General features: G+C 41.3%; 1 protein-coding gene and 1 pseudogene across 14 annotated transcripts in view; one reads left to right on the top strand and one right to left on the bottom strand.

Moving 5' to 3' along the window:
• The window catches only part of ANKIB1 (ankyrin repeat and IBR domain containing 1), a 57,670-nt gene extending 52,805 nt beyond the window's left edge, over positions 1-4,865 (top strand). For all 13 annotated transcript variants that reach the window (XM_088653595.1, XM_088653599.1, XM_035128977.3 and 10 more), the window contains one exon: positions 1,335-4,865. In XM_088653595.1, coding sequence (XP_088509721.1) covers positions 1,335-2,084 — 750 coding nt within the window. In that variant the 3' untranslated portion in view covers positions 2,085-4,865. The remainder of the gene's footprint in view (positions 1-1,334) is intronic.
• On the bottom strand, positions 4,529-25,936 carry LOC118091838 (protein lifeguard 1-like; annotated as a pseudogene). Its single transcript, XR_015946430.1, has 9 exons — positions 25,584-25,936; positions 21,824-21,902; positions 20,003-20,056; positions 19,609-19,699; positions 14,344-14,381; positions 14,165-14,252; positions 10,609-10,698; positions 7,250-7,297; positions 4,529-6,113 (listed from the first exon to the last, which is right to left on the bottom strand). The product of XR_015946430.1 is annotated as a protein lifeguard 1-like (transcript).

The following is a 25,936-nucleotide window of genomic DNA, read 5'->3' as shown; positions in this document are numbered from 1 at the left end:
AGTTAGCATCTTTTGGACATCAGTTTCACACCAAAATATTAGCTTAAATTAAGTATTATGAAATTGTATTCTCTTAAATGCATAAATTTAATTTCTTCTTGGAAATTGGAAGCAATTAAGGAGGGAAACACTGCTCTGAGTACAGTGGCACCTCAACATACGAATGACTCGACAGTTACGAAGGGAAAAAATGGGGGCGGGCTTACGAATTTATTCAACTTACGATCAGGCCCTCACCGCCTCGCTGCCCCATGCTCGCCACCGCTGTGTGCCAGCCTCGCTTGGGATCGGGCTCTCGCCGGCTCCCCTGCCACCGCCGCTGCGAAGCCAGCCTTCTGCTGGCCTCGCGCGGGATCGGGCCCTCGCCGGCTCCTGTACCGATCTTCGTGTGACAGGCGGGGTGGGGGGAAAGCGGAGGAACAATCCTCCGCTTTCCCCCCAGCCCGCCTGTCACACAGCACAGAGCCGAAGATCGGCGGGCGCCGTTTGCCGGGCTTGTCAAGCCCGGCAAGTGGCTCCCGCCGATCTTCGGCTCTGTCCCCCAATGCACTACGGCTCGGGGAAGCAGGCAGGGAGACGGCAACAGCCCGCAGCTTCTCGGGCTGTTGCCGTCTCCCTACCTGCTTCCCCGAGCCGAGCGGCGGGGGCTTTTGCCGTTTGCCTCCCAACGGCGAAAAGCCCCCACCGCGGACTGGCTTGGCGGGGGGGGGGAGAATTCCCCCGCCGCCGCCAAGCCAGTCCCTGAGCCGAAGTACGGCGCGACGGGGGCTCTTCGCCCTTTGCCTTCCCCTCACGAGGGGAAGGCAAACGGTGAAAAAACCCCGCTGCGCCGCAATTCAGGGCTCGCAGCGGCGACAGTAGCGGAGCCGGCGAGGGCCCGATCCCATGCGAGGCCGGCAGGAGGCCGGCTTCGCAGCGGCGGTGGCAGCAGAGGCCCGATCCTGCACTACCTCGCCGGCCTCCCGCTACTCGCGCTACCTCCCGCGGCCCCTCCAGCTGCCGATCTGGCCATAGGGCCGGATCGGGCCCATTGCCGCCGCAGCCACCGGCCTCCCCACTTGCCAATCCGGCCATAGGGCCTGATCGGGCCCATCGCTGCCTCACGCCGGCCTTTAAAGTGCATTTTTTTAAAGGCCCCGGAACGAATCAATCCATTCCCAATGCATTCCTATGGGAAACATCGTTTTGACTTACGAATGTTTCTACTTACGAATGTGCATTCGGAATGGATTAAATTCGTAAGTAGAGGTTCCACTGTATATGATTGTAGATGTGTGTATATAGATATAAATATATTGCATTTATTCTGAAAATTATTCTAATCTCTCTCTTAGGCTTTAAGCTCCTTGGATGAAGATGACCCAAACATTTTGCTTGCTATTCAGTTATCATTGCAAGAATCTGGTTTAGTTATTGATGAAACCAGAGACTTTCTAACCAATGAAGCTTCCTTAGGAGCAATAGGTACTTCATTGCCTACAAGGTTGGACTCTGGTCCCATAAGTATAGATAATCCACGAGCTGCTCTAAGTAGCTCTGAACTTCTAGAACTTGGTGATAGTCTGATGAAACTAAGTGCAGACAGTGATCCATTTTCAACTGACCATCTTAGTTCTCACACCTTCAGTGATGCAAGAAGTGGCCTGTATTCAACATCTAGTGAAGCTGATTCAAGTAGCCAAGATCCTAATATAAATGAAAATCTCCTTGGGAACATTATGGCCTGGTTCCATGACATGAATCCTCAAAGTATTGCACTCATCCCTTCAGCAAGTACGGAAACAGATGATGATTCACAGCAACCCAGTACTGAAGAGGGGTCATTGGAGCAACCACATGTTCCTGATGCAAGACAGGACCCTCTGGAGGAGCATGCACTTTTTGAGGATTCACTCAAAAATGAAGGTAGAAGCACCCAGACAGAAGAGAGTGGTGCTGTTGGGAATGTTCTTACAGGAGAAGCAGTACCACCAAGTGGGGACTCAGCTGGGGAGGCAGCTAGCCAAGTGGATGCTTCAGGAGATGTTTCAAGTCAAATATCTCAGAGCTCAACTGAGTGGAATGAACATGTACATTTGGTGTGAACACAAACAAGTCTGAACACAGAAATTGATTATGGAGCCAAAATGGCTAGGCAGTTGCCAGCGGTACACTATGTGGAGTAAGCATTCTAGAGACTTTGGCCCGCATAAGCAGAGCTTGGTTGTTTATCCGTGGTGTAGAAATGGAATATATAGGAATTCCCTTTAAGTTCTTTACAATGGTTATGTGAACCTTTCAGGGAATTTCCATTGCATTTGACAGTGTTCTGTTCACTTTGAAGAGAGAGAAATAGTTTGTACTCCACATTCCTAATACAATGCAGCATCTATTTAGCCTTAGGCTGGTGATCTTTAACTTGAAAGTGTGGATTAAAGGCTCACTGAGTATTTGATCCTACAAAACCATTCTCTCCTCTTTTCCCCTTATTTGAATAACAAACCAATGTTTAGCAGTATTTTTAATACCTTGCTTTTTCATTGCCTTTCCCCAACTAATCTTTAACCTGCAGTGTGAATTGAGGTATACAATACTTCTCTTCAGTGCTGCTTCACAAACCAAGGAGTGAATATTTTTTTCTAATTAAAATTGCTTTTTTATGTCTATTTACAGTTCAAATGTGCCAAACTGTAAATAGCAAACAACTTCAACACAAAAAGTATGCAGTATTGCTGTTTTAAAGTGCACCTATAATTATTAGTGATAGAAGGACCACTTGAAAGAAATGCTTTTCCAAATTTAACTGGCATTTATTGCCATGGTGACTGTATTAACATAAGCTGTACCTTAAGTTAATTAAGCCTAATTCTACTGTTAAGAACAGTTATTTTAAATAGTTGATTTAGCAGCATCTATGCTGTATTGAAAAGACACTTTAATGGAAGTGCAATCATATGCCTTTTGTTTTCATAATTAACAATACATTTTATGCACAGTGCAGTTGCTTTTAATGATAATTATAAAATAAAGAAGTTTGAAATTTCTTGACATTAGAGGCAGTCCCACAATAAAGATTTAATAATACATATTACATGCAACATGCATACCGTGCCTTTGCCTAACTCAAATAGATAGTTGCCACAGTTGAATGAGTAGTTATCTGTTCTGGAGTTACTGTTCTATGAAGTGCAAAAGCCTCCATAAAAACCACTCATGGCCTTGCCTTTCCGGTAAATAATGACATAGTGTAAAATTCTTCCCTATATAGGTGTGGTGCTAACACATAGGTGGATCCCCATACAAATCAGCTGAGCCCCATTTCCCCCTCCCAGCATGCATGCCATGGCACTTCAGGATGCATGAGATCTGTGTGCGCTTCATTTATCTCCAGCCAAGCCCTCCTGCGCAATACAGTTCAAGTTGTGCAATCTAACTTCTGCATCTTGAGCAGAGAGAGCCTGAGAGTGGAATAGGGGAAGTGTGCCACCAGGGCGTACGTTCTGAAAGGGAGGGGAGAAACGGGGTTCTTTAGAAAAATCCCTCTGTGTGCAGATCCCTCTATGCAGACATTGGGAAGTATCATACCCTAAATGCTCAAAAGTTTTTATATAAATAATGAAAACACTACTGTGTATTCTTTCAATTGCACAATATTCGTTTGGTGTGTGGTTGCTGTTTAATGTAAAAGGAAGAAAAAAATTACCTTCCCTAGTGGTGTCCTACTGTGAAGAAAATTCTTGTTGAGATTGGCTTAAAAGCATCAAGACCTCATTGTAAGTTACAGTGATGCAGTTTGTAATTTTAACTAGAAGAAATTGTTTAAATTACTGTTTTGCTTGCATATAATCGAATCCTAGGATAACACAAGGAAATAGGTGAAATGTTCCATTTTTATGTTTGACTTGATATGAGAGATCTGCTGATGTCTGATAAAGGTTTCTCGCTACTGACTGTGTATAGTAAAGTATTATGATGGGAAATAAGGTTGTATGTATATTGATTACTGTGAGTTACAAGAAAAAGTATTTTAACTCTTTCATTTAAAGATTACTGTTGGAATCTTGCAGTCCCTGTGGGTCTTAATACTAAATAACTACATATTAATTATTTACTCCAAAATTAAATAAATAAATCTGTTTCTTCTAGAAGTTTATTTAGAAGGAATAGTTCGCTGCTCTGTTCACTGTATTCTGTAGATTCATTACATTTTCTAGCTTGGCTTCTAACTGCCCTATCCTGAAGGTATTGATGTTGAAACCCTGTTTCCAGCCTTGGGAAACTATTTAAACAGCTGTCTGGTATAAAATCTTCTTAACCAAAAATAGGACTTGAAGATTCTATCCTCATTAATTGGTTTTAAACTGAAATTAATTTGAGACACACATACAGCTTCCTTGAGTTATAATTTCCAAATAGGACGATCCTCACACAGATTTTGTGTATTGCATTAAGATGTCTTGCAAAGCTAAGAGAAGATATGTACAAGTGCTCTCTGTGACGAATAGTGAAGTATGTGGGTTCTGGTTTTACTGTAATTTGGTTTAGATTGTGCAGTATACACCATTGTTCCTGTGCTGACTTTATTCTTCGCATGAAATTTAGCATTTAAATTTGTATTTTCTTGGTACTTATTTAAATTTAAGACCACCCCAGTAATTGAATTTGCAATTCAGAAAGAAAGTTTGGCAAGCCTATTTTGTAAACCAATTAATTTTGTAATGTAAAAATAATAATCTTGAAAATGCTATTTGCACTTTCATAGTCTATACTTGATACATTCCCACTTTATATACAGTAGGATATTACAACCATGTAGATGTTTGGCCAAATGAATGCTGTTAATAATATGTAAAATTCTTTGATTAAACATTTATTACTTAATCTAATTTCATTTTGTCTCCTTAATTTTAAATCTCTTTAACAAATAGTGGATTGGAGCCAAAGAACTGGTAATAGAAGGAATATAACACCTGGTGCAGGACGCAGGTGGTGCTGTGGGTTAAACCACAGAGCCTAGGGTTTGCCGATCAGAAGGTCGGCGGTTCAAATCCCTGCGACGGGGTGAGCTCCCGTTCCTCGGTCCCAGCTCCTGCCAACCTAGCAGTTCGAAAGCATGTCAAAATGCAAGTAGATAAATAGGTACTGCTCCAAGTGGGAAGGTAAATGGCATTTCCGTGCGCTGCTCTGATTTGCCAGAAGCGGCTTTGTCATGCTGGCCACATGACCTGGAAGCTGTATGCCGGCTCCCTTGGCCAATAACGCGAGATGAGCGCCGCAACCCCAGAGTCGGTCACGACTGGACCTAATGGTCAGGGGTCCCTTTACCTTTACCTTACATCTGGTCCTATTCTGCAAGCATTGTACATTGCTTTATTAGATTGCTTTAGTAGCAATCTATATGCTTGCACAAGCTCTTGTCGAAGAGCATCTGTTGATTTAGTTTCACTTAAGTACCTTTGGCTCCAACTTACTATTATGTATTTAAAGTGCCATGTAACATTAAGTAAGCACTGTGTACAGAGATACTTTAAAATATAATAATGAACCAAGGTATCTACCTAAGTAGCTGAACTGCATGGAGTTTTAAATAATTGGGTTATTTGATATAGTTAACTTTAAAGCTATGGGAAGGGAAAATTATAGGGTGTGTGTGTGTGTGTAAAGACAAAAGTCCAGTATACCAGTAGGTGTATTCAGCTCACTAATCTGGTTAGCTTGATTATGTTGATACAAGGTGAGCTCATGTGAGTCAGAGTAAGTAGACACATCCCTGAGCTAGCTAGGAATCAGGATAGCAAAAATACATAAATAGCTGCTACAAGCACAGTTCTCCAACCTGTTAAAAGTTCAAAAATATCACCAATCAGCTGTTCAGGATGGGAATCGGGGGACTGGATTTTGAGCATCCCCCCCCCCAAGCAATGCTCTTCAGACTCTTAGGCTACTTCTACACAATCCCCTTTATTCAGTGTACCATGTGCTGCTCACTTTCTCCAACCAACAAATTGCAATAAAAATAAAAAGAAAGAAAAAATGTCAATGTAGATGTTGAGTACTGCAAAAATATACTCATTTGGCATCAGACGGTATTGGTCCTTCTTTCCCAGCATTAGTTGTGTGTCCACCAACAGATACTTTTTAAAAAAGAAAAAAAAGTCAGTGTATGCTGTCATTTTTATTTTTGTATTCTAAATAAGGGCTCTTTTGAAAGCAAATACCTAGCAGAATAATACACATTGTTAACCTACTACTCAATGTATCCCTCTAGCCAGTTTCTGATCTTCCTGTATGGGAAAGATGGGTCTCCTTATTAATGTCTTATCTAGGAATAACAGAAGCCACTTCAAGTTACAGAAGTCATTGTTGGCATTTTTTAAAAAGTGAAATTAGCATGTAGAGTGTGTTTGCTCATAATATAGGATTGGATCCTGGAATAAATTAATTGAACCTGTCCTGTTGAAACCAGTAGGACAAGTTAGTAAAGATTTTAATGGGAACTAAATGTGATTCACTTAGTTTGTATCCATTATACTGTTTGCAATAAACATGAAAGTAAAATCCCACCCATACATACGTTTTAAAATCTGAAACTTTTTGCTCACTGGGCTTTTTATCTTGGATATCTCTGATATCATTGTACCTCCAAAACAGGGATCCATTTCATTCTAGAAACTCAAGACAGTTTCTTTTGGCATTAAGTGTTTAAGATCTGATTTCAATTAAAGATTCTTCAGTAAGCATCAGGCTTGAATGTTTTGCCTTCCCTCCACTTTGCATATGAGAGGAGGGGGAAGAGAGTGAAATATTCTATTTTCACTTTAGAACAAACGCTGCTTCCTTGTTACATATGAATTTGGAACTGTGGCTTTTACTCACTAGTTAAACAAGGACCAAAGTTTGCCTTCAATTTCAAACATGGATAGAACAAACTTTGGTTCTCTGCTTTTACACATAATAGGGAACTGCATTCTGGTCTAAAGTGAAAGCTTTCACTCTCTTCTCATAAACAAATGAGAACAGAATAGGAGCAGACACGAATGAGGCCCACCTCAGGTCATTTCCTATAATTTAACTGATTTAGAATCTGAACCAGACCAGTTTCTCCATGGTCCTCGGAGTCTTGTCTTCAACTCAGTGATTCATAGAAAAATCAAATATAGCTTCCCCACCCCCATCCCAGTCAGTTAATGCTATGAGTTAAAAGTAAGATTGTGTTTCTCACATACAGAGCATCTCAGTCGATTCAGCCTTCAGTTCCTTTAAGACTTACTATGCTAAAAATTAATGTTCCAACGGCAGCATGTATTATTCGTAACCACTGCAAATACAGAGTTTACAGTTAGCAGTATGCAAAACCAAGAAAAGCAATTAGCACGTTGGTATTCAGACTGTTACTGTGAAATAGGAAAATGCTGGGAGCAGCAGATGCCAGGGTTCTGGAAAGTCAGGGCTGGCACAGAACACAGCAAAGTATAGAGTGGGCACTCCAAAGAGCACCGATGCCACCATTATTTTGCAAGTGGGTGGCTATCAGGGCAAACAAGTGAATGCATATGCTGCCTGAGGCAAACACACAATCTTACTGGTGTAATTCAGCTGCGGCAGCTTCCAGCGAGATTTCACTGAACTCTCTTGAGATCTCACAGGAATCTGCAGCAGCAGCTGTGCAACTCTGCCAGGGGTGGGCAGCGCATCTGCAGGAGAACCCACCCCATGGGACTCCTGCACAAAGTGGCTGCTTTTGATTTGCCTCATGGTTGGGCAGGCCCTGTGTCTGTGCTTGCTACATAGTTTCCTGCATGGATTCTCTGTCCTGGGGCAAAGACCATTTCAGGCCTATCCAGTGGGCCATTCAACCTCACTAGAGACTGAAGGAAACTTCCATCTAATTTCATTTGGCCTTGGGCTAATTTCAACAGCATTCCGCAAGAAATCTGTTCAGATCTTTGGCAGGAGCCACCTATCCTTCACCTTGTAAACTGCTGGGTGAAGAGGGGAAGGATGGCAGAAATATGGTCCCTCCTAGCAGTTTTTGTCTTTGCCCTCAAGGCTTTCACCACCTAACAGATTGCCCCTGAAATAACTCAGACCTTCACAGAAATAGAGCCCCCCATCCTCTGCCCTTAGCTGAACCAAAACCAAAACAGTGCAGGTAGTTATTTCATTGCCATATTCAAATTTCCCTACTCGTTTCTCGATTTCTGGTGCCTGTGATACAGCCAGCCCCTTCCTCTGTTTAACACCCTTTATGTCCTAGGTCTCGGTGGCTCTATCATCAAGTGGCTCTCTTTCTAGCTCTCTAATCACTCGTTCAACTTTTCCGCTGAGGAAGCCCTTCCTCTGCTCTCCTCTGTTGTTTGGAGTCCCGCAGGGATCAGTCTTCAGTCCCCTGAGAGAGTTGCAAGCATTCTCTGTAGGCTTGCACTTTCCAACTGGCGACGGCATTGTTACTGCCGCCCAGTGTTTTGCACAATTTCAGCTACAATAGCAGCCCCATTTATAACTGAAGTAGATTTCCCCAGCAACTGAGCTGACTGTTGCATAGCCTGACACTGCTGTAGACCAACTCAGGCAGCCACTCCACTGACAAGCTGGGCTAAGAGGCCAGTTCTCCCTGCCGAGCCACTGCCTCCACCACTCCAGAGGCACGGTTCAACACGTGCCACACGCACTTGAATGTAATTCAATCGGGCTTCACAATCTTCCCTATGTAAATCAGAAGCTGAATATGGCACTAAGTCTGCCCTGACCTCCACCCAGATTAGGGAGTGCGGGAGGGGAATGCACACAGGTGAGAAAAGTTGTTGTTCTTTATTCATCTACATGCCACCCTTCAACTGAAGATCACAGGGTAGTTCACAACATAAAAATACAAAATGTGAACACAAAGTACATAATAAAACAAGCAAATAACTCCCCCTCCCACAAACACATTTAAAAGGCCACAGAGTCTTAATCAGCCAAAGGCTTGGTTATAGATAAATGTTTTTGCCTGATGCTTAAATACTGTATATATAATGAAGGCACCAGGTGAGCCTCGCTGGGGAGAGCATTCCACAAACAGGAACCATTGCATAAAAGGCCCATTTTCATGTTGCTATCCTCTGGACCTCTTGTGGAAAAGGCACATAAGAACGGCCTCACATGATAACAGGGTCTGGGTCCATTCATATGGGGAGAGGCATTCCTTGAGGTAGTGCAATCCAGAGCCATTTAAGACTTTAAAGGTCAAAACCAGCACTTTGAATTTGGGCTGATAGCTAATTAGCAGCCAGTGCAGTCAGGCCAGGATTGGTGTAATATGCTCAAACTGTCTTGCCTCAGTGAACAACCAGGATGCCAAACTTTGCACCAGCTAAACGTTTCCTCTCTTTTCCATTTTTTTAAAATTAATTTAATTTTTTGGTTTACAAAAGTATGCACATTGTCTCTCCTCAGGTTGTAAGGTCTTTTCTATATATCAGTTACATATGATGTGAGACATTAGCGTTGTATTCATAATAAGTCTGGGGAAGAAGAAAAGGAGGGAAGAGCAGAGAAAAGTGGCAAACTTTCATTCTTATACATAGTGTGTATGTGGGGTTTTTATGTCAGCGTCATTTGGGTAGCATCTCTTTCTGTTTTTGGATGGGGAATCCCCAACATAGAATCATATTACATCGCCAACGAAGTCTGCCACATAATCCCATATATTTTAGAAGACGAAACATTGGGTCCATTTGGAGAAAGACACCATTGAAAACACCCCACAACAGCATACCCCACAACAGCATACAGTTTCATACAGTGCATGGTAGAAAAAAGTAGGCAAACTGTCCCCAGCCCCACTAACACACACCCCCGGGCTCATCACCCACTATTTCAACATGCAGCACAAAACCTCCAAACCAAAGGCCTACACCATCTAAAAGACTTCTACAAAAAAACTTCAACAAAGACAAGCCAACACAAGAAATACAAACTAGGAGACACCCAAATTCCCTGGCTAACACACTAGCTGAAGTTTCTGAACCGTCTTCGGAGGCAGCCCTATGTATAACACATTGTAGCAATCTAACCTAGAGTAAGGTTACCAGACATCCCCGTTTCCTGGGGACAGTCCCCGGATTTACAACTCAGTCCCCATACAAAATCAATTGAAGTTGAAAAGTATCCCGCGATTCATTGAAAAAAATCTGGTAACCTTAACCTAGAGGTTACCAGAGCATAGACAGCAGAGGTTAGGCTATCCCTCTGCAGCAGCCTGAGGGTGATGAACACAGAAATGGAGAACTGAGACGGAAAGGGAATTCCTCCAGATGAAGGTAGGAAATAAATGAGGGAAGAGCTGCCTACTTCCCCAGAAAGGATTGCGATTTTTCACATTCAGACACGATGTGGACCAAGATCCTACCTGAGACCCCCTTCCAAGGGAAAAACAAAGCCTGATTGGGTGGAATCAAAAGCAGTTGCAGTATAATTCGGAGGGAAAGGCTAGCACACAAGAATTAAGGTACCTGAGTCGTCTTTAAACTTCGGTGAGAGGGGAACCAATACCAGGAAGGAGGAGAATGAAACAAGCTTGGAGGGGATGCAGACAATAAAACGCAAAGGGGTTATTTACTTCAAAAAGTAAAATGTTTTACTTACCATTGATTGCAGGATAGCACAAAGACATCCATAAAGGATCATGACGGAATACAAAATTATCAGTATTCCTGATGTGATCGTAAGGTCACACTAAAGAAAAAGAAGAGAGGTATGAGCACTTCCTGCCATGCAGATATGATAAGAACAGAAATTTGTGAATGGGGAGGTTCTCCACCCAACCCATAGAATAGACATTCACTAAGGAATTTTCAGGTGTTAATACATTTTCTTATCCTATCCTGCAAAGTATCTCAATAGGTATAGCTCAATACTGTATAACATTATTCTTGTTTATAAAACCCAGTAAAAAAAAAACTTTCAGCATGGAAAAAACACACCAAAGTGGATGAAATAAGGGAGAACATTCCAACAGCGGAAAAATCCCTCTGTTTCAGTAGTCTGTTGATGCTTTACCAGAAGGATATATCATCTGAATAATACATCTTAATTTTACCACTTAGGAGGAGAATCTTGTGGGAAATAAAACAAATTTTAACATGTCATACACACGGTTACTATTTATTAATATGCCAGTGTTTAGATAAGATGAAGTAGCCATACATAATAATACAGTAAATCAGAAAACTACTTTTAAGAGCTAATCGACTTAAAATTACATCTAGCCTTTCAGTGTTATGAGATACAAAATACAGAGAACCATATTATCTGGTCAAATTTGATTTCCTGAACCACAACAAGGTCAGATAACCACAGAAAAATGAGCTCCAAGCAATTTTTTATATCTTTCTTTTACAACTGAAATCTGGCCCCTTCTGTGTTACTCCATGTAAGGGTGACTCCCTACAGGGAGCCAGCCCCCATCATCCTAACATCCACCTCGCCAAGCACGGAGCAGCAGTGGGTCTGAAGCAGCCAGGGGGGGAGGGAGAGACTCGGAGGGAGAGAGCAGCCAGCATGCGGAAGGATGGGAAAGCTCAGGAGAGGAGAGATGTGGGCAAGGGCTCCAGGGTGCTGGAGAGCCATTGCACCACTTTGACCAGGAGGAGGCTGAGAGGGCATTGCTCCTTCCGGTGCAAGAGTTAAGGAGAGCACCGTGACGCAGGTCAAGGGGGAGGCGTTTTGGAGTGCCCCGACTACTTTGCTGGCGTAGGAACAGATGTACGCCATTGCCGGATTCTGGTTCAGGCTGAGAGGTCATGTTTTAAGCTATCCCTGCAGTATAAATACTATGCACAATAAAAGTATTTAAAGACAAACTGGACTCAAGCGGAGTTACTCTAGAGTAGCCACGATGACCCTCTGACACTCCCTTTCACAATTTAAGAAGGATATTGACAAGCTGGAACATGTGCAGAAGAGGGTGACCAAGATGACTAAGAGTTTGGAAACCTAAATGTATGAGGAACGTTTAAGAGAGTTGGGTAGTTGAGAAGACTGAGAGGAGATATTATAGCCATCTTCACATATCTTAAAGGGCTGTCATATGCAAGATGGTTCCGACTTGTTTTGTCCAGCTCTGGAGGTAGGACCCAAACCAATGGATTCAAGTTACAAGAAAGGAGATTCCGACTAAACATCACAAATAAATTTCTAATTAAACAGTAGAACAGGCTCCCACGAGAGGTGGAAGACTCTCCTTCATTGGAGGTTTTTAAGCAGAGTTTGGAAGGACATCTCTCATGGATGCTTTTGTTGAGATTTCTGCATTGCAGAGGGGTTGGACTAGATGATATTCAGAGAGCCTTCCAACTCTACAATGTTATGATTCTATGTGAGCATTAGCTATAACTCTAATAAAGATAAGAATGTATGTATCCAAAATCTTACTAACGGAGCAATTATGGTAATAAACTCATTTAGACCACATACAAGCAGCTATGCTGCGGCATACAAACAATTACACTGGTACCTCCAGTTGCGGATGGGATCCGTTCCAGAGCTCCTGTCGGATCCCGAGGTTTCTGCAACTGGAGGGACCGCTTCTGTGCACGCTGTGGTAGAGCACTTCTGTGCACACATGCATGGCAAAAACGCATAAATATACTTCTGGGTTTGCAGCTTACATATCCCGAAGTTTGCGTAACCGGAGGGATAAGTAAGCGGAGGTACAACAGTAGCATCACTATTATGCTTTTGTCAACATACCAACACAGAAGTGTATATATATATATATATATATATATATATATATATATATATATATATACAGTGGTGCCTCACTAGACGAATTTAATTCGTTCCATGGGTCTATTCTTCTAACGAAAAATTTGTCTAGCGAATCCCATAGGAATGCATTGAAATTTTTTTTTTAAAAAAAATTGCCCATAGGAACGCATTAATTGAATTTCAATGTATTCCTATGGGAAACCGCGATCCGCTAGACGAATTTTTCATAAAACGAATTTGTCTAGCGAGGCAACCTCCGCTAGAAAAATCCTTTCTTTAAGCGAAAATTTTGTCTTACGGGGCGTTTGTTAAGCGAGGCACCACTGTATGTATGTATAGTGCATATATATATATATATGTATAGTGCATATATGTGTGTGTGTGTGTGTGTGTGTGTGTGTGTGTGTGTAGTGCATATTATATATATATATATATATATATATATATATATATATATATATATATATATATATCTAGAGAGAGAGAGAGAGAGAGAGTGCTTTTTTCTGGGGGGATGCAGGGGTACGCATACCCCTAAACATTTTGTGAATCTAAGTTTGGCCACACTGAGGGGCAGTATTTCAATATGAGTAGGAAAATGAGAGTACCCTAAACATTTTTTAAAAAAAGCACTACACACACACACACCACACACACACACACACACCACACACACACACACTATGTAGCCAAGCTTGCATCAAACAAGCTTGCTTGTCAAGAAAAAATAAAACAAATACTGTAGTGAGAGAAATAAAAAAGGAATGCAAGATGGCTTATGAAGGAGAAAAGGAGCAGTAGTGTATAGCAAAGGAAAAGAAAAGAAAAACTAAAGTACAGTGACCAGATTAAAAGAAAATAAATAATTTACAGTGCCGTTCCAAAAATATAAAAACAAAGCACTTCCCAATAAATTTGTTTTATTATTATGTATAGCGTTTCTCTCATATTTATGTTTTACCATTAAAATAGTTTTTCAGGTTTTCCTTAACCAATCAGTTACAGTAGGGGAGCTTTTATTTTTCATTTTTTGTGCAATACACTGTTTTGCTGTTGTTAGTAGTGTAGTAATCAGCTGTAAATCGGTATTAATTTACTTCAGAATAAAGAATCAAAAGGAGAGTTATTTTAGGATTTCTTGGAACATCATAGCCTCTACTTGATTCCAGCACAACTATTTTAATCTGGACTGTAGGCAAAAAAATAAATAAATTCAATGACCACTGATATATAGTGACAAGAATGATATATGTTCCTAAGTGTCAATTTGCGTTACTGATCTTTCTCAGTATTCTTTCATTATGCCAAAATATATATTCACACACTAACATTATTTTTTTCAAATGACAGAGCAAAACTGTTTTTAATTCTGAATTAGTGATTAATTTATCAAATAGTGGGTTAAGGCAGTTAAGAAATGATTGCTTACTTTTTTCTGAAGAGTAAAAGCAGCAAGTATAAGTGTCACAGTCGCAGAGGCACCAACTGACCACATAATTGCATCAGCATCAAAGAAACTAAATGCCAAGGATAGATAATTGTTAATGTGAAATGTGATATGCCTATTACACCAGTACAGTCAATTCAATTTATTGATCAACTACTTACGCTGCAATTGATCCAAGCAACATACCCTCACAAATTGTCTAGAAATAAAAAATAGAAATAATTATATGCAAGTAGAAACACATTATTATTATTATTGCGTAACATCCTCTCCATTTATTCAGCCTAGGAGGTTCTCCAATAGTGTACAGAATTCAGTGTACAGAATTCCCCTACCTTGCTATTTCCATAGCTGCCAAGTTATCCCTTTTTTTAAGGGATTTTCCCTTATGCTGAATAGGCTTCCTCGCAAGAAAAGGGAAAACTTGGCAGCTATGCTATTTCCCAACCAACAAACCTAGACGCTTAATGGGGGATCCACCTGGGGATGGGGTTGTTATTGTAATAGTTGCTGTAGCAACTTTGTAAAATGATGCCACACAAAACTGAATAGTATAACAAAGGAACTGTGCGGGTTTTGCTACAACTTATCCCAAAACAGTTATCTTAGGTTTCAGTTTTGTATTGGTGCTCCTCAAAAACCCTTCATTCCATGCACCAATTCATAAAACTACTTTGGTTCCTACTAACCTTACCGTTAACTTCATACAGTAGCACAGTGACTGAGCAATTTCCAGTCCAGAGGGCAATCCCATCTGCAGAAGCCTTGAACTAAATCCAGCTGATTTAAAGGTAATTTACTTCTAAGTACGTCTTTAGAAGGGAATGTTCGTCTTCTCTGAAAGGTGTTTCTTACTGGGAATTAGGATGCACTCAAGTGGGATTACGTTCCTCCTATTGCTCAAAAGCAGAAAATGATGTCGCACCAAAGGAAGCTGTCTAGTTCTCCTCCCCTGGAATCTGTGCTTGCATCTGTCTAAGCATCTGTCTGTGCTGCCTAATGCTAAATGTGAATAAGACAAAAACATCATCTCAGCTTTTGCTTTTCCCTGTCAAAGGGGCATAGAACCTGACAAATATCTTACCACAATACTTTGTTAGAGAACCTAGATGCAACCCAGTGCAGGGTAACCTAAATACTGTTGAGTTCCTGTTGCGATAGTTAGAGAAACAGAAGTTAATGTGACTCACCTGCACCTTAATCAATACAGTAGGCAGGCAATCAGCGTTGGCAGAAACCCTTAAGGGCAATTGAATGCTTAAATGGGAGGAACTTGTGTTACTTATATTTGCCTTTGGAAGCCAGGGCTAAGGAAGCCCTGTGAAGCTTCTGCCATTGGCGAAAAGACTATATGCTTCCGTAGGATCCACAGAAGCTAAGGAGAGCTTCTACTACTGTCTTGATGCTTTCCATGTGTTAGCTCACTTAAACAACAAAGAAAATTAAGTAAACACCCTAAAGTTTCCTGGCTATGTACCTGAAATCTGACTGCTGGAATAGATTTATGTGCTCACTATCCTGCAATCAGAGGTGAAATAACTTTCATAATTTACACCAATTAATTTGGGTAACAACCTGCCTGAATACTATGAAATCGTCAAGTTATCTGTGAAAGAAGCATCTCCAGCTAGGTGAAAGAAAACTTCTCAAACTTTTGTGCACTGCAGGAATCTGTGCAGCAGCAGCAATCTCAACATTTAAACTGCTGCGTAAAGGGACTGAAGGGACTAGCAAAAAGTGGGAAGATTCTTCTCCCCCTTAATTAGGAGACATAGAAAGAAGCACCTTCCTGTCCTGGATTCTATTTTTTAAAAAGTCTTCAAAAACTCTCCAAAAGGACTACCTGTCAAAGAAAGGAATAAAAGTAAAATTATATTACATTTAAAGTATACATTACATTTATTACTGAACTGCCAATCTGTTGGCAGAAAAACAGAATAGCATCTAAGTTTGTATCTATCATCCTGTGCAAATCTTGTCACGTTACATTATTATTTTTTAACAGCGAATTAAGCCCTACTAAAGGTCCAAATTCTAGATGTTCCTTAAATCCATTAACTGGGCTCAGCTGGTTAGAGCATGGTGCTGATAAGTAGTAAAAAAAAATAAAGAATCAAAAAGCAATTGGAAACCATTCCTAAATTACTTACAAAAAAGTTAGAAATTCCATACAACTTTTTAGATATTTAAAGGGCTCCTCAACAACTAAAGTTAGCAAATAAGGATATAAAGAAAGTTTAGAAGAAATTATGTAATATCATAAAACCGAAGAGTAAGGTATGCAGAACAACCAAAAGGAATAGTGGGACGAGTTTAGACACGGTTGTGAAGTCAATGGGTGGGTTAGGGGGGGAGGGATTCAAGGGGATATTACTGGGTGAGAACGGAATAAGAACAATGTATTCATTAGAGATGTATTACTCATTTTATTGTATCGATTGTACATAATAAAGTTTTGTATATAAAAAAACAATATTGCTGAAATAAATTCCTCTAAATTCATATGAGCCCCTGCGGTACAACTTAAATTCAGGGCTCCCTTGGGGAACAACTGACTACTTTGCCATGTGGGACTACTTTGGCTTTAATGCAGATGCATTCTGAATGGCAGGCTGATGAAACAGCAAGTTTAGCTGACAGATTAGAAAGCAAAGCTTCTTCTGTTTAAGTATATGTGCATCAAGCTTAACAGAGTAGAGGTAGAAAGTTGATGCCCAGTAAAGGTAAAAGGACCCCGGGATGGTTAAGTCTAGTCAAAGGTGATGCTGGGGTTGTGATGCTCATCTCACTTTCAGGCCAAGGGAGCTGGCATTTGTCCACAGACAGCTTTCTGGGTCATGGGGCCACATGACTCAACCGCTTCTGGCACAACGGAACACCATGACGGAAACCAGAGTGCATGGAAACACTGTTTACCTTCCTAGCACAGTGGTACCTATTTATCTACTTGCACTGGCATGCTTTCGAACTGCTAGGTTGGCAGGAGCTGGGACGGAGCAACGGGAGCTCACCCCATCATGGGGATTTGAACTGCCAACCTTCTAATCGCCAAGCCCAAGAGCCTCAGTGGTGCCCAGTATCAATGCATTGGTCTTGGGGTGGTGATTCATCAAATCCCCAAAAATCTGTCCCAAGGAAGATGCAAGAGCTGGTTCAAGCCCCTCTTCCTCTTCTGATAAACCCTCCTAATACCTCTGTCCTGCTAATGTCTGGTTTGCCCATCTACCCAGGTCTTTTGCACACCAGATCCAAAGCTGGCACTGCAGCAGTCACTGTGGAGATGTGACCAGGCCTCTGGGAGTCTGGAACCGCTGCCTTCTCCTGCCTGCACCTCTTTTGCTACAGCAGGACAATTTAGGCTGTGTCTGGCAATGTTACTTTTGGACTAAAAATGACAGCCATGATCATGCGCACCAAGTGGATGAGAGGCAGCCAATTGAAAACATCTGTTTTTCACTCTGGCACTATCATGCTCACAGAGCAGGAGGCCGGGGAGGGAGGCACACTGCTTTAGAAGAAAAGGCAGTGTTTCCCTTTTTTAAAGGCATTTGACTCATTACCCAATTATGCTTACTATGGAAGGCAGCAATGAGAGAGAGAGAAAAAGAGATGGAAAAGGTAAGCAAACAGCTTAAAAACAAACAGACTTCCCCCCCTTTTTCTTATTTTCCTTTAATAAAAACAAACTTAACAATAAGAACACCAAATGGGAGAGCACCAATAGAAGATGCTGCTTAAACTGGCAGGCCCTGAGGAAATAACACAAGTTGAAAGGCAAAAACCACTTCAGATCAGGATAGTCCAAATAAATATATTAATTGTGTATATTAAATAATATTAACTATATTGCAAGCACTTTAATTTACGATGTGGAAATTTAATTCAGTGTGTGGCCCATGGGTTGTGTTGAAGTACTCTTGCAGCCCACTTGGTCTGAGAAGTTGAACCGCCCTGCATTAGAAGCAGTAGCCAAGGGAACAGGGAATGCTGGGATGGGCTGCTTTGAGTGACGGCAGAAAACAAAACTGATACTTCCAAGGGAGGGGGTCTGGACATTTTCCTTTGGAGTAACAATGACTCCTGCCTTTGAGCACTAAAAGGAACACAATTGACTTGGATGCATCCTAATTCCCAACAAAGAATCACAGTTTTACAGCCCATTGCAGTGGAACATCTGGGCTGCAATATGACTCTAGCCCAGAGCTTTCCAAACTTTTTGAGCCAATGGGCATGCTTAGAAATTTGAGAAAATGAAGTGGGGGTGCCAGTCACAAAATGGCTATGGTGTAGTGCATAGCATAGCAAAAGGTAGCCATTATATCTGAAAAAAGGGCGCAGACAAGCCTCACCCAGAAGTCCTCCCCTATCAATGGGGAAAAGACACATCAGTCACTACCACATTTACGAAGAGACGCTCCCTCACGCTTTGTGGATTTTTTAAGGGAACATTTGCAGAGACTTTTCATGGGTGCCATAGGGTGTGGGCACCCGGGCACCCATGGGCGCCATTTTGGTGAACTTTGTCCTAGAAGGCTGGACAAAGCTGCATATAAAGTGTGCATAATAAACTTGTGCTTCCTCTCTTACATCATACTTACTACCTTCTTCTTGGTAAACCAGATTCTAGATTGCACAACATGTAACAGGTTGAGAGAAAGCCTGTCTGGGGCAACAATGTTACAATTTGTACAATAAACCAGGGTTCTTTGACCTTGAGTCCCCTAGGTATGTGGGACTTTCATATAACCAACAGGCTTAATTCATGAAGGGGTCGAGACCATAGAGTAAGTTGTCCTGCCAGGCTTAGCTAGGTCCTTCTCCCTCACCTTGGGAGGAACAGCTATCAAGCCTTTGTTCTTCCCATTTAACCGTGTGAACGCTACCAGTAAGGATGTCTAAGCTAAATGCTCCAAGCTTAGACTGCAAAACTTAAGCAAACAATGTTTCGTGTTTCTATACAAATCATTTAGAAATATTTACCACTTTAGAATCTAAGTTTTACTACCTGTCTTTTCTGAACAGTGCATGAAAAAGCACACGATTCCGACTTTTGAAAAGTTTGAAAGTAAACCATTTTTAACTTACCAAATGTGTGGTTGCTTTCTGTGCTAAGGGAAGTATTGAACTTTGAAAGGGGATATTTTAAAGGTCTAAAAGCCTATATTCCCACACTATACTTTGCTTTATGTTTTGTGATTTTAAATCTCTGCTGGGGCTCTTACCGAAAAGTACTTGCCCCAAACCTGGATCTTCCCATCCAGGGATTTCTCCTTTTTATTATTTACCGTATCTATTATTTTCCCTTTTACCAAATTCAAACAACAAAACATTGTTAGACTACAACTGGCTGGGGTCTAATAACTTATGGGAATCCAAGGTTTAAGAACACTGCCCTAAACAGAACACTGCCTTCAAAAAATACTTACAAATATTAACAACATAATGATGTCCAGTGGAAATCGCCTGCGGGCTTGATCACAGCAGGCTATTGTAATAGCCAGCAACATGATTAATGGTCTAAAAACAAAACAAAAGCAAATGTTGCAGTTTTGCATGGTAAAATGCTCTAATTGCTACTGAAGAGCTTAAATTAAGTTACAAGATAAATTAACTTAAAACTGCATATTTTCTTGAAACCATGTTGATGTACATAGATGTTCAATCTGTTTGCACACATAATTGATACTACAAATAGCATTTTTCCTGGTTTACATACACTGATTTTATAAAACATGTTTGTAAAAATATATATATATACTCTATTGTAATTATTAAGCTATTAGATTTGATTTAATTGGCAGCTACATGTACTATACTTACAACATGGTATAACAAAACCATGGACGTCTTCGTACCCATATTTTAAGGTAGCTCCTGGCCAAAAAACCAAGCAAAAAGCAGTTACAGAAAGGATCCCAAAGCAGAGAACTGGTAGTTTATTTATTATTTATTCTAACACACAATTCCCACACTCATGATATTTCATAACAGCATTTAAAACAACATTTTAAACAAAGCTAAAACAGAAGAAAGACATATATCAAATTAGAAGCAACCTTATTCAATGATATTATAGTCTAAATCAGGCATAGGCAAACTCGGCTCTCCAGATGTTTTTGGACTACAACTCCCATCGTCCCTAGCTAACAGGACCAGTGATCAGGGATGATGGGAGTTGTAGTCCCAAAACATCTGGAGGGCCAAGTTTGCCTATGCCTGGTCTAAATGGTTGTCCTTTCAATGTGACTATTCCATAGGCATTTATTCCTATGAAAGGTTGTAGGTTTTCAATACATAGCTCTCCTGACCTGGGCTCAGGGACGGCACATCCCGTTTGACTGCTTGAGGCAAAGCAGGAAGTGCTTCTCTGACTGAGGTGGCAGAGGTGAGAGGAATGCCTGCGAGGATGTAGCCTTGGGGGCTTCCACCAGCTGAGGCAGCTGCTTCCCTGGAAATCAGGGGGAGGCTGAATGATACACATTTTCTTTTTGTGGGATGTTATGGCTAGAGACACTCAGCACTAATATAGGGTTACGTGCCACCCCAATCTCCACAGTAGTGTGAGATTCTAGGGGTTCTTAGCACACTTTACCCAGGGTCCATGTTTCCTTTTGGAAATGAGGCAGAACGGAGACTATGGTGTCTTTATGATATAGGATTTATTTACACACATATGCAGCCTGAGCCTATGATAGAGGGGTTCCCAGCATTAGCACTGCAAAAGGTTCTTGCTTTTCCCATAAGTGCAGCAGCCTTGTATTCAAACAAACCCCAGCCATGGCTCTAACTCTAAGCAGCTCACTGTGTTTAACAGACTGCAATTTTTCTCTCCTAGGTCAAATTTCAGCCCACTCCAATCCTAAACTCTACTCGCTATTGCCTTTCAAAATGAAGACTGAGCAGAGGGAGGGCCTTGGGAATTTTGGCACCCACAATTCATAACAATATATTTTATTAGAAGACTGATACACTGTTTTCTTCACAGAAAGCAGTAATTCCTGTAAATATCCCTGTTAATAAAAAAACACCCTGCCACAACACTTTATTGGTTAACCACAGTGCAAGAGAACAAAGGGGGGGAGGGGAACAAAGGGGGGGAGGGGAACAAGTTCAGCCCTTTAGCCAAATTAGCCAAACCCCTCTAGCTCCCCTGTAAGTCAATAACTAAACATGGATGGATCTGGACAGCCAGCCAAACAAAATAATACACAGCCAGAGAGCAGGCTGCCCTCCTCAGCCAGGCTTGTAGTCACAGAAAGATATGACAAACAGATCCAGGCAGCTGGGTGACAGTGCTGTCAACTTTCCCTTTTTTTGCGGGAAATTCCCTTATTCAGCACCCTTACTTTCATATCCGGGAGTTGACAGCCCCATAGGATTCCTTATCTTCAAATCTGGGGGTTGACAGCTATGCTGGGTGAGGTGAGATGGGACTGAACAGAAGTAGAGGGTAAAATCATGGCTCCCATGTAGCCTCTTAACATAATAGGTGGGGGCATCATAAAAGGTATGGAATACATCCCCCTCACCCTAGTCCAAGCAGTGGTTACGATACCAAGTTTTGCCACAATAGAACAAACAGGCAGCTCACCATGTTTCAACTGAAATTAATCGAAACTGTGATTACTAATATATACTTACCAGTAGACGAACGTGCAAATTATACCAAGGGTCAACCCCAGCTGAAGTGTAGACATAAGATACAATTTCCTGTAGAAAACTAGGGAAATGGTACAGATTATATGGGGTGAGGAGAATAATAGATTACGGTAATCCATGGGTGTAGCCAGGATTTTTGTTAGACTTTGATTTGGGGGGGGGCAGAACCTACGTGATTGGTCAGTTAGTTAAGTATTTCTATTGTTTTACTTGATTAGTGTTTTGCTTGATCTTGGGGGGGGGGCAGGTGTCCCCTGCCCCCCCTTTGCTACGCCCATGGATTAACCTAATCTGGTTTTGATAAGGAAGAAACCCAGAAGACAATGGAGCTATTTTAATGGGTTGTTTGGCTGTTTTTAAATATTTTATTAACATTTGCATGCTTTTCCATTGCTTCTCAATATGCATCTGAAAGATTTTCAAAACTCCAAAACAAGTATTTATTGAGGTTTTTTTAAAATCCCAGATATTAAAAACACTACTCCAAGGAGACCAAAGCTACACATACTGTGTATTTTACTAAGTTAAGGAGTCTGTATCCATCTGGAATTATACATTCAGTATTAATCATTTATGAATGGGCAACAGTTACAACTAAAAGTAGCAGTGATTAACTACCAATGTGCTGAAGATGGACTCAAGCAATTCCTACCTATTGCAACAGATAGAGTGCATCTGTAATTCTCCATATGTAAGACACTTTTACATATATGTGGTAGTGCTCTTGAACAGAGAGGATCAAATGTTTCCTGTTGTGCCACCACCTTTCATCCTCACCTCATCCAAACGGAGAATACATTATATACTGTATATTGCCAGTATCATAGAATCATAGAATTGTAGAGTTGGCAGGGATCCTGAGGATAATCTGACCCAACCCCTTGCAATGCAGGAATATGCAGCTGTCCCATACAAATATATTGTATTAAAGAGAGCAATCCAAAATCACAGCCAGGACCAGCAAGGCAGAGCATCATGAAAGATCAACAGCTGTATCCAAAGTATTGCCACTTGTGCCAGCTAGAATGGAAAAGGGTGGGAGGGTGCAGTGATTGCCTACTTTTGCAGGATGCAAATAAGGCCCCTTTCTGGGAATTGGACTGGCTTTAGATGCACTAGCTCAACCAACCGTTCCTATAACACCCTGTCTTGGGGGGCTTATCATAGAATTGTAGAGTTGGCAGGGATCCTGTGGGACATCTAGTCCAACCCCATGCAATGCAGGAATCTCAACTAAAGCAGAATGATGCAGAGTTCTACCTTATCCTAATCCAGTGCAGATCAGGGGTTAGCACGACTGTTATTACCTTTAAAAAAATCTATTCCAAAAGAATCGGTTCCTCAGCATCAACTATATTGTACCAGCCATTGGCCTTGACCACTTCAAGTCAAATTTTCATCTAAAATTTCCATTAGGCAAATTGCATTGAAATAATAAAATTCAAAATATTTTTCCAGTACAATAAAAAACTACACGGATCTGTTATCTGTTTAAGAATCTCCTATTTTAATGGGCCTAATCCTTTCCATTTCTAACATATTACTGCAGTTTAGCATCCTTATTGTTTTTTAATTGTAAATTGAAAATACAATCTTTGAATAATCTTCCTAACAATGCTATACTAGTCACTATGGATGTGGAATCTCTGTATACCAACATCACGCACAATGATGGTTTACAACAGGGGTCAGCAACCTTTTTCAGCCGTGGGCCGGTCCACCGTCCCTCAGACCTTGTGGTGGGCTGGACTATATCTGGGGGGGGGGATTAACAAATTCCTATGCCCCACAAAGAACCCAGAGACACATTTTAAATAAAAGCACACATTCTACTAATGTAAAAACACCAGGTAGGCCCCACAAATAACCCAGAGATGCATTTATTCCACTCATGTAAAAAGAAGCTGATTCCTAAACCATCCGTGGGCCGGATTGAGAAGGCGACTGGGCCACACCCGGCCCACGGGCCTTAGGTTGCCTACCCCTGGTTTTCAAGCTATAAGGAACACCATTTCAGATAAAATTGCAGCGGACTGTGCTACCAAACTCTGCCATTTTGTCCTTACCCACAACAACTTCAAATCTGGTGATGACCTGTTCCTCCAGTTCAGCAGCACAGCAATGGGCCCCACAGTATGGCAACATCTTCATGGCAGATTTAGAACAACGTTTCCTAAACTCCTACCCACTCAAACCTCCCTTATATCTGCAATACATTGACGAGATTTTTTATTATCTGGACACATGGTCAACAGACCCTGGACACCTTCCACCAGACATTCAATGACTTTCCCCCCACCATCAACCTAACAATGAACCAATCTATGCAAGAAATACATTTTTGGACAGTACTATAATAATACAGGTTGGCCTATAGACACAACCTTATACCGTAAACCAACAGACTGACAAACATATCTACATGGTTCTAGCTACCATCCCAAACATACCATTGTATATAGCCAGGCCCTACGTTACAGCCGCATCTGTTCCAACTCTACAGACAGAGACTCTCACCTAAGAGATCTACAGCAAACCTTTTTAGAATGAAAATATCTGCCTGATGAAGTTAAACAACAGATCAACAGAGCCAGACTGATACCCAGAGATAACTTGCTGCAAGACAGACCCAAAAAAGAAAATATCAGAACATCACTAGTAATCACATACAACTCCCAAGTTAAAACAGTTCAACGCATCATCAGAGACCTACAACCTCTCCTAGACAATGACAGTTCTTTTTCTCAAGCTCTGGGAGGGAGACCTTTCATTGCCTACAGACAGCCACCCAATCTTAAACAACTTCTCACCCACAATAATACAACAACCAGACTTAACATGGACACTGGTACCGGAGCCTGCAATAAACCCAGATGCCAACTTTGCTGCCACATACACCTGGACAACACCATTACTGGCCCCAACAACATCAAACATACCATCTCAGGACTATTTAATTGCTCTTCTTCTAACATTGTGTATGCCATCAAATGCCAACAGTGCCCTTCAGCTCTCTATATTGGACAAACAGGCCAAACCCTACGCCAAAGGATAAATGGACATAAATCTGACATCAGGAATCACAAGACAGAGAAACCAGTAGGAGAACACTTCAATCTCCCAGGACATTCTATACAAGGTCTCAAAGTAGTTGTCATATTACAAAAGAATTTCAGAAATAGACTGGAAAGAGAAGTTGCTAAATTGCAACTTATTACCAAACTTAAAACCGTGGAGAGACCTGGTCTGAATAGAGACATTGGATTCTTATCTCATTATACATGATGAAGCTATTTTTAGCCATCTCACCCCTTGCTTTTTCCTGTAAGACCAATTGCAGTTGTTAACAGTCGTCAACAATCACCCATTCCCACCACCCTTCTGAGTAATACCCCTCCCCACCTCTCACTATATATTAGGGTCTGATGACTTCTGTTTCAGTGTATCTGAAGAAGTGTGCATGCACACGAAAGCTTGTACCAATAACAAACTCTCTAAGGTGCTACTGGAAGGAATTTATTTTATTTTATTTTTAATTGTTCAGTTAAGTTTACCAGAATCTATTATTGAAATATCTATTACCTTAGAATGCCAATTCTAATCTAAAGGGGAGAAAAGCAAAAGGGATCTATTATTAGAACTACATATATTCTGTGCCTGAACAACAATGCAAGCAATTACTTTGCGCTCCTTCCTGTACTCTCTCATCGTAAGCCCTTGGACAGAAACTGTTGTCACTTACGTGTGCAGACAGCTCTGTCAGAAAATGGACCTTCTTCATCAATGGATGTCATGGCTCGCCGTCTTCTTTGTGATGACCGTGTACCTCTTGGACGCCTGTGTTGTGACCGAGATGATTTTGCTCTTCTTACTTTTGTTGGATGCTCCTCGAGAACAGGGGGAGGTTCTTCAACAGTCCTTTCCTGATTACTAGAAGGTGGAGGTTCTGTCTCTGCAAGCAGTATTACTGAGTTTGTACCTTGTGGAGAATCTTCACCAGAATGTTGGTATTTGAGGCATAATATGTCTCCACAAAATGCTAACTGGTAGATTATTCTCCATCTTGGGTAAATATATTCGAGTTACACCTTCAGA

The sequence above is a fragment of the Zootoca vivipara genome, chromosome 11 (genome assembly GCF_965207765.1).
Source record: "Zootoca vivipara chromosome 11, rZooViv2.hap1.1, whole genome shotgun sequence".
NCBI lineage: Eukaryota > Metazoa > Chordata > Lepidosauria > Squamata > Lacertidae > Zootoca > Zootoca vivipara.
Note: the sequence above shows the minus strand (reverse complement) of the source record. Positions and strands in the feature narration are given on the sequence as shown.